The sequence below is a fragment of the Schistocerca serialis genome, chromosome 2, assembly GCF_023864345.2.
Source record: "Schistocerca serialis cubense isolate TAMUIC-IGC-003099 chromosome 2, iqSchSeri2.2, whole genome shotgun sequence".
Lineage (NCBI taxonomy): Eukaryota > Metazoa > Arthropoda > Insecta > Orthoptera > Acrididae > Schistocerca > Schistocerca serialis.
Genome location: NC_064639.1, coordinates 668,647,607 through 668,660,842, shown reverse-complemented (window position 1 = coordinate 668,660,842; position 13,236 = coordinate 668,647,607). Strand labels below are relative to the sequence as shown.

At 40.0% G+C, this 13,236-nt stretch overlaps 1 protein-coding gene across 2 annotated transcripts in view; it reads right to left on the bottom strand.

Moving 5' to 3' along the window:
* Positions 1-676: 676 nt before the first annotated feature.
* LOC126457758 (atrophin-1-like) overlaps positions 677-13,236 on the bottom strand; it is a 76,640-nt gene continuing 64,080 nt past the window's right edge. The window contains exon 7 of one of the 2 annotated variants that reach the window (XM_050094318.1): positions 677-2,242. In XM_050094318.1, the coding sequence (XP_049950275.1) occupies positions 2,181-2,242 (62 nt within the window). In that variant the 3' untranslated portion in view covers positions 677-2,180. The remainder of the gene's footprint in view (positions 2,243-13,236) is intronic. The other variant, XM_050094319.1, reaches the window with a different exon arrangement.

Sequence of the window (13,236 nt, the reverse complement as noted above, 5' to 3'; positions counted from 1 at the left end):
GTTTTGAACTTCACGTTTAAGAATGTTTCTTATTAACAATTACCAGTTAGATTTCAGTTCTGCAGCACTCTGCACACCACACCGAGTCACATTTGCTGCAATTTAATGTTCTGTACTTTAGACTTGTTATTCACGTATTTTTTATATTTGTGTGTGGTGTATGAAAAAATTCCTGTGTTGTCTACTTAATATTCAGCTGATTACCAACATGTAAGAGATCTTTCTTTACAATACACCATGCCTTTTTCAGCACTCTTTTGGGGTGTAGATTTGTAACTAGAACAATCTATTCCTTGGTATGCAGGGTAAATTCTATCCTCACATGTATAGAAACACTATAAATATATTATATTAAACTTTAAAATTAATGCAAGTTGTGTGATCAACATAATAATAAAAGATATTACAGAAGAAATTGCTGCAATGAAATTAAGAGTGCAGAAGGAAAAGTAATTTTGTAGACATGTACACTTTTACCCACATACTTCTGCCTTTGTAAATGTTGGATATTATTTGTCAACTGCTAATATTTGAGAATTTTGCAGCTCAGGTTTACAATATGAACAGAATGTGAAAACAGATTCACAAAACACCAAATACTGGCGAAACAGCAATCAGAATACAGTCATTCGGAGTTTTACAGTTATTTATTGCAATATTTTTTTTCTTTTTTTTTTATACAGTGGTAAAATGTTTCAATGCATTCATTACAACTGAATTTACAAATATATTTCAATTTTTATGACATAACTGCATATATTTATAATATAATATATATATATAATTTGTATATGTATGTACAGATCACATTATTCAAAAACAATCTTACACTAGTTTGCATTTTTACATTTTTGTTATGTACAAGAGGCACAGCTAGCCCATAAATTACACACAATGCATCCAAGTACCAACGATACAACAAACTGCTGCATGACATATATATAAATGGAAGTTAATATCAATAACAATTATTGCCAGTCCCTTCTCATACAGTTTCACAATCAACAATTTAAATTATAAAACACAATACTTTTTTTGTTTTGTACAGTACACCAAGCAACACTTTACAATGGACTTAAATAATTTTTAATAAATAAATAGAATCTATAACTAAAACAAGGTTTTGATCTATATCACACATACATGTTACATGGACTAAACAGTAGTCTGTGATGCATCTACTGAATCAAAATTACGTTACCAAAAGGCACGGCACTAGAACGATCAGCTCATAATGGCCTGTTATATCTGTGGCACTGATGTATGTAGTTCATTTTGTATGAGTGTGGAGATGTTAACAACACAAATTGTGGACTGCCATTCAGTGAATTTGTACAGAAATTTTACACTGCAACAATAAATTACTATTTCATACAATAATTCATAGTATCACAAAATTCAGAGCCATACTTGATTACAAAATAAAATTCAAAATAATAAATGTCAAATATTTTTCGTACAAACTACTATTGTACGATTTAAAAATAATGTATTTTTTCAGCAGAATAGTAAAAATGCCATTGTTAAACTGCCTAGGCATAATAAAACTGTACGAAATAACACAGTTAAAAAATAAGAAATACATTTTACAATAATCTTTAATCACAGGGGAGACAAAAGAGCAATTCTACGCCTTCAATGGTTATCTAAAGTAATCCACTGAACTTTACACCTTCTAGATGACAAACAATAAAAATAATCAAAATGGACAGTTTTCCATTTCCACCTACTTATAGACACACACAGGTTTTTCGGGTTCTCTGGAACATGGTTGGTACTGGATGCACACATTTTCAGTTGGCATTGAAACAAAAATAGAATAAAAAAGTGACTGACATTTCATATGCCGTGGTAACTGATACTTTACATTTACACAAACATTTGTACAGCATCTTTAATATATTACAATACAATGGGGTTCAAAAGGACGTGATCATTCCCCCGAGCTATCGATCATGGAAGCAATTTTAATCGAATTGCTGTGAATCACACAACTTCAAAAAGACACACTTTCCATGAATGGAGTAGGGTGCAGCTCTTTGAAAATTTTAGGAACTGTTCCTACCCTTTGAGCGCACAGCATGTAGAAGCCGCCAGTACAAGTAAGAGCGCAGGTGACGTGGGTATGTGTGACAAGACTCACCAGGAGAAAACGCCTGTACCAGCTTGTGCCGTGAGGGTCACTTCTCAGTCGAACATTCAGCTTGTTTCTGATATGGAGCATAATCCAGACGATACTGGCCTGAAAATAAGAAGGAGGTGTAAATATTATCGTCAGAAATGTCACGATGGAAACAATGCTGCCTCCTGTGGTTTCTTGCATCTTCTTTTCACTTAATTTAGAATTAAAAATTTTGACTTTATGCATTTTTAATTAAAAATGGTTGCATCACCTCTGCTATAAATAATGGATGAGTCAGTTGAGGAAACTCTGCATCACGTATTTTGTACATTTATGTTCTGTTACTAACTGCAGGGCCATATTTTTACTTGGTGTTGTGTCATCTTTCATAATCATCACTCAGTGTATTTCACTTACTGAAAATATTTTGAAAAACTTCAGGCAACACTGTCTTTGCATTTGCTCTGTTATAGTTTTCTACATGATCAGGGTTAAATAGCTGTAACAGATAATGAAATCATAACTATTGCCCCTCTATTATGTTCTGTCACCACATGTATGTTATGGCTTCAATAAGGTATTCATTAGTTCTTGAGGAATATTTTGCCATTTCCTGAGACAGACAGTCTTCAGTTTCATTTGGACAATGTGTGGATCACACACAACTTAGGGCCTATGTGACCAGCCCCTCCTTTCCAACCAATTCCCCTTTCATAGCTGAGGCAGGGCTTTTAAGTGTTTTTACCTAATATACTAAGAATTTTGCGTCCTGAAGGTAAGTCATGGTCATCCGTTTATCGCCTGGGAAGGTAAAGATCAATTCTGCATATGTATTCTCTGTGTTTCTAGAATGTATACTATGAAAACAACCAAGGGACACAAAAGTTTTGGTTTTCTTATGTCTGAAACCACCACATTGCATAGACAGGTTACAAAGTTATCCAAATCAGAGTCATAATCTTACTAAGCATACTGGACAAAAAATTAGTCACTTCCAGGAGATGTCACACACTGTGACAATGTCTCTAGCTAATTTCATTGATTTTCTTCAGGTATGCTATATTGAGCTGAAGCCACTCACTTACTGACGATTAGATACTGCACAGTGACCAAAATGTGGAAATGCCGATTGCTGCATTTCACCCGCTATTTGAAATAGTTCCAGGTATTTTCTACAGGAGTAATAAGGTCATGTGATTTAAGTTGGCCCGTTGAGGTGTGGTAGGGTGTTTGGGTTTTCATCAAATCAGGCAGGAACATATATGTGCAGTAGTTGTCATCCCAAAAGATGGCATTATCCACAGCATGATCAGCACAATGATGTGGAAGAAACGGCAATACCAGATCATCAAGAACGCTGAAATAAGACCTCGGTTAGCGCGCAAGGCAAGCTGAATGATTGGACCCATGTCATGGCACGAAAAAGACCCCTAAAACGTCACAAAAGCACCTTTGGCCTGAACTACACTCTCCACACATTGTGGGTTAAGCAGCTCATTGGGCCATCGGTGCACTCACCAGTCTCACATCATCTGAAAAGGAGGCAAAATTGTGACTCATAGGACCACACCACATACCTCCAGTCACGTACTGCCAGATTATGTATTGATTTGCCCACTGCAGATGTGCAGCTTTATGTGCCTCTGTGATTAATGGCCTTCCTTGAGATACCCATCACCAAATGTCTACTGATTGCTGTCACCTTCATAATGTTCACTTGGAAATTAGCTGAGGTGGACTTGCATTCAACAACAGCACCAATGCCTGATGGGTTTGAAATCAAGTGTCACTTATAAGATGTGACACTCCTTTCCTGTCCCGGTAAGTTTGCATCTTTTTATGACCACTGTTCTGACACTGTTTTACATGACTGCCAGGGTTACAGTGTCCCTCGTAGACATGTTGGATGGTCTGCATTGATACAACAACAAATCTGCCAATTTAATGGGCACATCTCAACAACATTCTTTCAGGGTCACCCATATTACTGGATTGATTCCATAAGGGTGGATGCTCAAACTTGGAAAAAAATTCCCCGAGAATTGTCTTGTGACAGCCAGAGCGACAGCACCAGCAGCAGCGAGTAGTGTTTGTATAAAGCGTTTATTTTACATTTTGTTTACGACTTTCCACTAAGGAAGGGATTCTATTTGTGTTTATCTGCTCTGCATAGTAACTAACAGTTCTTGATAAAACTTTACGTAGTTTTCGTGTTAGATTTCTTAGTGTTTTCTTGATCGTTTAGAACAGAAAGCGCCCTAAAACCGTCTTTTGTTTGTTTCGCGGCCGTTAGCCACTAGTCACCTGAATCAGCAGTTGTCTTGTGACAGCCAGAGCGACAGCACCAGCAGCAGCGAGTAGTGTTTGTATAAAGCGTTTATTTTGCATTTTGTTTACGACCTTCCACTAAGGAAGGGGTTCTATTTGTGTTTATCTGCTCTGCATAGTAACTAACAGTTCTTGATAAAACTTTACGTAGTTTTCGTGTTAGATTTCTTAGTGTTTTCTTGATCGTTTAGAACAGAAAGCGCCCTAAAACCGTCTTTTGTTTGTTTCGCGGCCGTTAGCCACTAGTCACCTGAATCAGCAGTTGTCTTGTGACAGCCAGAGCGACAGCACCAGCAGCAGCGAGTAGTGTTTGTATAAAGCGTTTATTTTGCATTTTGTTTACGACCTTCCACTAAGGAAGGGGTTCTATTTGTGTTTATCTGCTCTGCATAGTAACTAACAGTTCTTGATAAAACTTTACGTAGTTTTCGTGTTAGATTTCTTAGTGTTTTCTTGATCGTTTAGAACAGAAAGCGCCCTAAAACCGTCTTTTGTTTGTTTCGCGGCCGTTAGCCACTGGTCACCTGAATCAGCAGTTGTCTTGTGACAGCCAGAGCGACAGCACCAGCAGCAGCGAGTAGTGTTTGTATAAAGCGTTTATTTTGCATTTTGTTTACGACCTTCCACTAAGGAAGGGATTCTATTTGTGTTTATCTGCCCTGCATAGTAACTAACAGTTCTTGATAAAACTTTACGTAGTTTTCGTGTTAGATTTCTTAGTGTTTTCTTGATCGTTTAGAACAGAAAGCGCCCTAAAACCGTCTTTTGTTTGTTTCGCGGCCGTTAGCCACTAGTCACTTGAATCAGCAGTTGTCTTGTGACAGCCAGAGCGACAGCACCAGCAGCAGCGAGTACTGTTTGTATAAAGCGTTTTTGTACTTATTTGCTGCGCTTAGCTTTTAAATAGTTTTTCTGGGAAAACCTAGCGTAGTTTTCGCGTCTCGTATTTCAGTGAGTGTTTCTTGATTATCAGAGTAGCTCATCAGAAGATTATCTTGGGAATTTGTCACCGTATAGAGTAGGGTAAACATAGTCATGTGTAGGGGCTGTGGTTGTTGTGAGCGGACGCAAGGAGAATTGGCCACTCTTCGGGGGCAGGTGGAGGCTATGTCTGTTAGGCTCATCGAGCTCGAGGCGCAGGCGTCGGCTCGTAGTGGCGTTGGGGCAACTGTGGTGAGACCTATGCCTACTTCGGTGGCCTTGGAATCACATGGAACCCCCGATGTCGCTGCGTCTTCCGGCAGTGAGCATCTTACCGGTCAGCCATCACTCCAGGGTGAATGGCGGACAGTGGTGGGCTCGCGCGTGCCTGGCCGAAAGGCGAAGGTGGGATCTGGCCGCGTGGCGGCTGCCTTACCCCTTTCCAACAGGTACGGGGTGCTTCCTAGTGGTGATGACATCGTTTCCGAGCCACCACAGGGTGCCTCGCCTGTTGGGCCAGTGGCCGATTCTCCGGCAAGGTCCCGACAGTCACAGAGGGCGGGCCTATTAGTTATAGGGAGCTCCAACGTTAGGCGGGTTATGGAGCCCCTCAGGAAAATAGCGGGTAGGTCGGGGAAGAATGCCAGTGTGCACTCGGTGTGCTTGCCGGGGGGTCTCGTCCGTAATGTGGAGGAGGCCCTTCCGGCAGCTATTGAACGCACTGGGTGTGACCGGCTGCAGATAGTAGCACATGTCGGAACGAATGACGCCTGCCGCTTGGGTTCTGAGGCCATCCTTGGTTCCTTCCGGCGGCTGGCTGATTTGGTGAAGACAACCAGCATCGCACGCGGAGTGCAAGCTGAGCTTAATATCTGCAGCATAGTGCCCAGAGTCGATCGCGGTCCTCTGGTTTGGAGCCGTGTGGAGGGTCTAAACCAGAGGCTCAGACGACTCTGCGACTATAATGGTTGCAAATTCATCGACCTCCGTTATTGGGTGGAGAACTGTAGGGCCCCCCTAGACAGGTCAGGCGTGCACTACACACCGGAAGCAGCTACTAGGGTAGCAGAGTACGTGTGGCGTGCACACGGGGTTTTTTAGGTTAGAGGGACCCCCCCTTGGGCGAAACGATAAAATACCTGACGGCTTACCAGAGAGGACATTATCATCGTTGATAAAGAATGTCCGTCCTCAGAGACCAAAAACAGGAAAAGTTAACGTAATATTGGTAAACTGCAGGAGTATCCAGGGCAAGGTTCCTGAATTAGTATCTCTTATTGAAGGAAATAGTGCGCATATAGTATTAGGAACGGAAAGTTGGTTAAAACCGGAAGTGAACAGTAATGAAATCCTAGACACAGAATGGAATATATACCGCAAGGATAGGATAAACGCCAATGGTGGAGGAGTATTTATAGCAGTAAAGAATTCAATAATATCCAGTGAAGTTATTAGCGAATGCGAATGTGAAATAATCTGGGTTAAGTTAAGTATCAAAGGTGGGTCAGATATGATAGTCGGATGCTTCTATAGACCACCTGCATCAGCAACCGTAGTAGTTGAGCGCCTCAGAGAGAACCTGCAGAACGTCGTGAAGAAGTTTCGTGATCATACTATTGTAATAGGGGGAGACTTCAATCTACCAGGTATAGAATGGGATAGTCACACAATCAGAACTGGAGCCAGGGACAGAGACTCTTGTGACATTATCCTGACTGCCTTGTCCGAGAATTACTTCGAGCAGATAGTTAGAGAACCAACTCGTGAAGCTAACGTTTTAGACCTCATAGCAACAAATAGACCGGAACTTTTCGACTCTGTGAATGTAGAAGAGGGTATCAGTGATCATAAGTCAGTGGTTGCATCAATGACTACAAGTGTAATAAGAAATGCCAAGAAAGGAAGGAAAATATATTTGCTTAACAAGAGTGATAGGGCACAAATCGCAGAATATCTGAGTGACCACCATCAAACGTTCATTTCTGAGGAAGAGGATGTGGAACAAAAATGGAAAAAATTCAGAAACATCGTCCAGTACGCCTTAGATAAGTTTGTACCGACTAAGGTCCAAAGCGAGGGGAAAGATCCACCGTGGTATAACAATCATGTACGAAAGGTACTACGGAAACAAAGAAAGCTTCATCATAGGTTTAAGAGTAGTCGAATCATAGCTGATAAGGAAAAGCTGAACGAAGCGAAAAACAGCGTAAAGAGAGCAATGAGAGAAGCATTCCACGAATTCGAACATAAAACATTGGCAAACAATCTAAACAAGAACCCTAAAAAGTTTTGGTCATATGTAAAATCGGTAAGCGGATCTAAATCCCCTATTCAGTCACTCGTTGACCACGATGGAACCGAAACAGAGGACGACCGAAGAAAGGCAGAAATACTGAATTCAGTGTTCCGAAACTGTTTCACTGCGGAAAATCGTAACACGGTCCCTGACTTCAGCCGTCGCACGGACTCCAAAATGGAAAATATTGAAATAAACGATATCGGAATTGAAAAACAACTGCTATCACTTAGTAGCGGAAAAGCATCCGGACCAGACGAGATACCCTTAAGATTCTACAGTGATTATGCTAAAGAACTTGCCCCCTTTCTATCAGCAATTTATCGTAGATCGCTGGAAGAACGTAAAGTACCTAGCGACTGGAAGAAAGCGCAGGTCGTTCCCATTTTCAAGAAGGGTCATAAATTAGATGCGAATAATTATAGGCCTATTTCGCTTACGTCAATCTGTTGTAGAATAATGGAACATGTTTTGTGTTCTCGTATTATGACGTTCTTAGATAATACAAATCTCCTTCATCATAACCAACATGGATTCCGCAAACAGAGATCATGTGAAACTCAGCTCGCCCTATTTGCCCAAGAAATTCACAGTGCCGTAGACACTGGCGAGCAGATTGATGCCGTATTCCTGGACTTCAGGAAGGCATTTGATACGGTTCCGCACTTACGTTTAGTGAAAAAAATACGAGCTTACGGAATATCGGACCAGGTTTGTGATTGGATTCAGGATTTCCTAGAAGAAAGAACACAACATGTCATTCTTAACGGTTCAAAATCTGCAGATGTAGAGGTAATTTCGGGAGTACCGCAGGGAAGCGTGATAGGACCTTTATTGTTTACAATATACATAAATGACTTAGTTGACAACATCGGTAGCTCCGTGAGGCTATTTGCAGATGACACGGTTGTCTACAAGAAAGTAGCAACATCAGAAGACTCGTACGTACTCCAGGAGGACCTGCAGAGGATTAATGCATGGTGCGACAGCTGGCAGCTTTCCCTAAACGTAGATAAATGTAATATAATGCGCATACATAGGGGCAGAAATCCATTCCAGTACGATTATGCCATAGGTGGTAAATCATTGGAAGCGGTAACGACCGTAAAATACTTAGGAGTTACTATCTGGAGCGATCTGAAGTGGAATGATCACATAAAACAAATAGTGGGAAAAGCAGGCGCCAGGTTGAGATTCATAGGAAGAATTCTAAGAAAATGTGACTCATCGACGAAAGAAGTAGCTTACAAAACGCTTGTTCGTCCGATTCTTGAGTATTGCTCATCAGTATGGGACCCTTACCAGGTTGGATTAATAGAAGAGATAGACATGATCCAGCGAAAAGCAGCGCGATTCGTCATGGGGACATTTAGTCAGCGCGAGAGCGTTACGGAGATGCTGAACAAGCTCCAGTGGCAGACACTTCAAGAAAGGCGTTACGCAATACGGAGAGGTTTATTATCGAAATTACGAGAGAGCACATTCCGGGAAGAGATGGGCAACATATTACTACCGCCCACATATATCTCGCGTAATGATCACAACGAAAAGATCCGAGAAATTAGAGCAAATACGGAGACTTACAAGCAGTCGTTCTTTCCACGCACAATTCGTGAATGGAACACGGAAGGGGGGATCAGATAGTGGTACAATAAGTACCCTCCGCCACACACCGTAAGGTGGCTCGCGGAGTATAGATGTAGATGTAGATGTAGATGTAGAATTCCAGGTCTGAGGAGGAAGTCAGTGTTTGAAACTTCGTGAGGAGATTCTGCCGCAATGAAAAACACCTTTGTTTCAATGATGTCCACCCAAATCCTGTATCATTTCGGTGACACTCTCTCTCATATTTCGCGATAATACAAAATGTGTTACCCTTCTTTGGACTTTCTCAATGTACTCCGTCAATCCTATCAGGTAAGGATCCCACACAACGCAGCAGTATTCGCAACGAGGACGGACAAGCTTAGTGTAGGCAGTCTCTTTACTAAATCTGTTACATTTTGTAAGTGTCCTACCAATGAAACACAGTCTTTGATTAGCATTCCCCACAACATTTTCCACGTGTTCCTTCTCATTTAAGTTGTTTGTAATTGTAGTTCCTACGTATTTAGTTCAATTTACAGCCTTTAGATTTGACTGATCTATCATGTAATGAAAGTTTAACAGATTCCTTTTAGCACTCATGTGGAAACAGTTTGGCAATTTGTTTTGATCTTCTGATGACTTTACTAGTCGATGAATGACAGTGTCATCTGCATAAAACCTAAGATGGCTGCTCAGATTGTCTCCTAAATCGTTTATATAGATAAGGAACAGCAAGGGCCTATAACACTACCTTGGGGACAACACAAATCACTTCTGTTTTACTCAATCACTTTCCGTCAATTACTATGAAATGTGACCTCTCTGACAGGAAATCACGAATCCAGTCACATAACTGAGATGATATTCCATAAGCACGCAATTTCACTACAAGCTGCTTGTGTGGTACAGTGTCAAAAGTGTTCTGGAAATTTAGGAATACAGAATATGTCAATAGCATTTAACACTCAGACACTGAAAAATCTGATTCAGACACACCACCTGATTGTGAAGACAATGAGACCTCTTCTGTGTGTCTCAAAAAGCTGGAAGAAAAGAATCGGATTCAATTTCATGGAGAAAAGCACATTATGCACATAGGAAGAGGGGCAAACACAACCTCATATGATGTCTCCCAGGCGCAGTCAGAAAGATAAAAGAGTCATAGACCATTCTCGAAAGATGGCTCTATTTATCTGATGACAGCATATTAGAAATGGTTGTAATGTTCACTAACCAATATACGATGGAATCCAACATGATTATTCACATGACAGAGACGCTAAAAAGAGTGAAAAAACTGAGATAAAAGCATTTATTGATGTCCTCTATATTGCTGGACCTTATATGGCAAGCAATGTGAACGTGTGAGATTTATGAGCTGGTTATGCATTTGGGATTGAGATATTCTGTCTCACCATGGGTGTCAATAGGTTTTGCTTCTTAATTCAAACTCCTAGAATTCTATGACCGCCAAACCAGAGAAGAGCAAAACGTGCGCAATCACCTTTCCCTTATCACGAAGATTTTTGAAAAATTCATCGAGAACTGTCACTAGAGTTATCAACTGGGAGAAGAAGTCGTCACTGATGACAAATTGGAGACTTTTAGGTGAAGGTGAGACTTTATTCAATATATATGTTCCAAGCCAGCTAAATATGGGGTTAAATGCTTCCTGCCATTGATTCCAGCATTATACATGCAACATGGAAATTTATGCAAGCAAGCAACATGATGGCCCTTTCTAGGTTAGTAATAGATCTTTGGATGTTGTTCAATGCCTGATTGCCACTCTTACTAAATCAGGTTGTAATATAACAGCTGGCAACCAGTTCAGTGATTTTACTCTCCTTCACACCTTATCAACAAAATATAGCCTGTCCTATGTGGGGATTTTGAAAAAGAACAAATGGCAAATTCCAAAAGAAATGAAAGATCTGAGACAGAGTGGCATTCTCCAGCATTTTTGCTTTCAATAAAGAAGGCACTATGGTTTCATATGTGCCATACGACAAAATAATAAAAAGAACATGCTCTTGATTTCCAGGATACATTTTGATGGAGCAATTGATGAAAGAAGTGGGAAGAAAAGAAACCCAGAACTGATTATGTATTATAATAAACAAACTTGTTGTGGACATGGTTGACAAATGGGTTCTGCTTACAGTACCCAAGAGGCACAAAAAGGTGGCCAATGTTAGTGTTTTCCACCATTCTAAATGTAGCAGGTCTCAAGAGTCAAGTCATTTGCCTGGGGAATGGACAAAACATTCCATCTTGCCGAGTTTTCCTTGGTGAGCTGGGTAAAGAGCTCATAGTCACTGGATTAGGCGATCATAACTCCCACACTTGCCACGCGATACAGACTTACATATTTGAAAACTACTTCCTTAAGGTAAAATACCACAAACTTTGAGCACCTCTGCAACAACTTATACTGAAGCCCGTAAACAAAAGCGAATGACAGAACTCACCAAATATACATGGGAAGGATGCGGCCAATATTTACGGCTACAACACTGTGACTATTTTTGTGTCGATGGTTGTAAAATCGATCATAACAGTAATGAAAGTCATTTAGAGTGACATTTTGTAAAAGGAAGGGTTGTTGGGAACATTTTTTGTTTGTTTGTTTGTTTGTTTTCTACTAGTCCTAGTCAGGTTTAACTCTTTTGATTGAATCTCTGTAAACTAGTTTATACAAAAAGTTTATACATAGTTTACTTAATAAAAAAACATTCTTAATTTGATATTGTATACGTACTTTTTCAACTGGGAAATGCGAAACATTACTTTTTTCAGTTAACAAAATTTGTATCTTATGGAAACGAGGTGTGTACCGGTGTCTGACCAGGTGACACGTGTAAAGTATTGTAAACACACTTCAAACTTTAAAAGTTGTGATTTATAAAACTCAATAAAATTCTGTTTCAATGCTATGTCAAAAATAAAGGATGTCCTCAGTTTTTATGAAATTCCCTGAGATTTCCCTGATTTTTCCAGGTAAAATTTAATTCTCTGAGAATTCTGGGTTTTCCAGAGGAATTGCCATCCTACGATAAAACCACTGTGATTCAGGTCAGTGGTGGAAAGTCACATGATGCCTGGCATGGTTTCCATACCATCTGCAGCTCTTAAAAAGCACCAATGTGTTCTTTTAAGACTTCCCTCACCCTCTAATCTGGCTAGCATCACTGTCATAGGTTATCAGTCACTCACGAAAAATGTAAGTGAAATACAATGCAAACAGGATTGGCGTGTCACTGGACTTGGTATACAGAATGGGTACTGAGTTATTTGAGCCCAGTGTAATGTACTCACAATAAACCAGTGATCATCTTTCAGTGGTTCAGAAGTTAGTTTTGCCCCAGTCATTTTAAGGCAGAAAAAACTTGTGAGTAAAGCACCAGGTGTCTCACAGTCCTGTGAAAACTTATGTCAGCACTCACTTAAGTCAGCCTAGTTATTTTAGCATTTGAATCAAGGTCACAAGGTCCATCAATTTTTTTAAAAAGTAAGAATAGTATTTTGTCTGAACTTCAGCTAAACCAATACTGTCATATCATTTTGTCAGCTCATAACTCCTCAACTGCAACACAATTGACTACAACAGAATAACTGACAGAAGTGAAAAACAACCCACACAAAATGGGACAACTGAGAGAGCTCTTTGAAATGGGTGAGATACTGTTCAAAATGAAGAAATATTTTTCCATTTAAATAGCCTATTATGGCAAGTAAGCAATGAACTTCAAGTAGCAACAGTCTATGAAAACTCTATTTGTCAAGCAGTACTACAGTGTCACCAAGATCAAACCTACACCAATCAAAAAAACATACTGACAACCAAAACTAAAGTGTATACTGGAAAATGTCTTCAATTACGATAGAGTTTAATATTTTTAGTGAAATGCTTTGCTTCAAACATATTCTACAAACTGATACTTTGACCTCGAATCAAGAATTCGGGCACATACTATTTCCA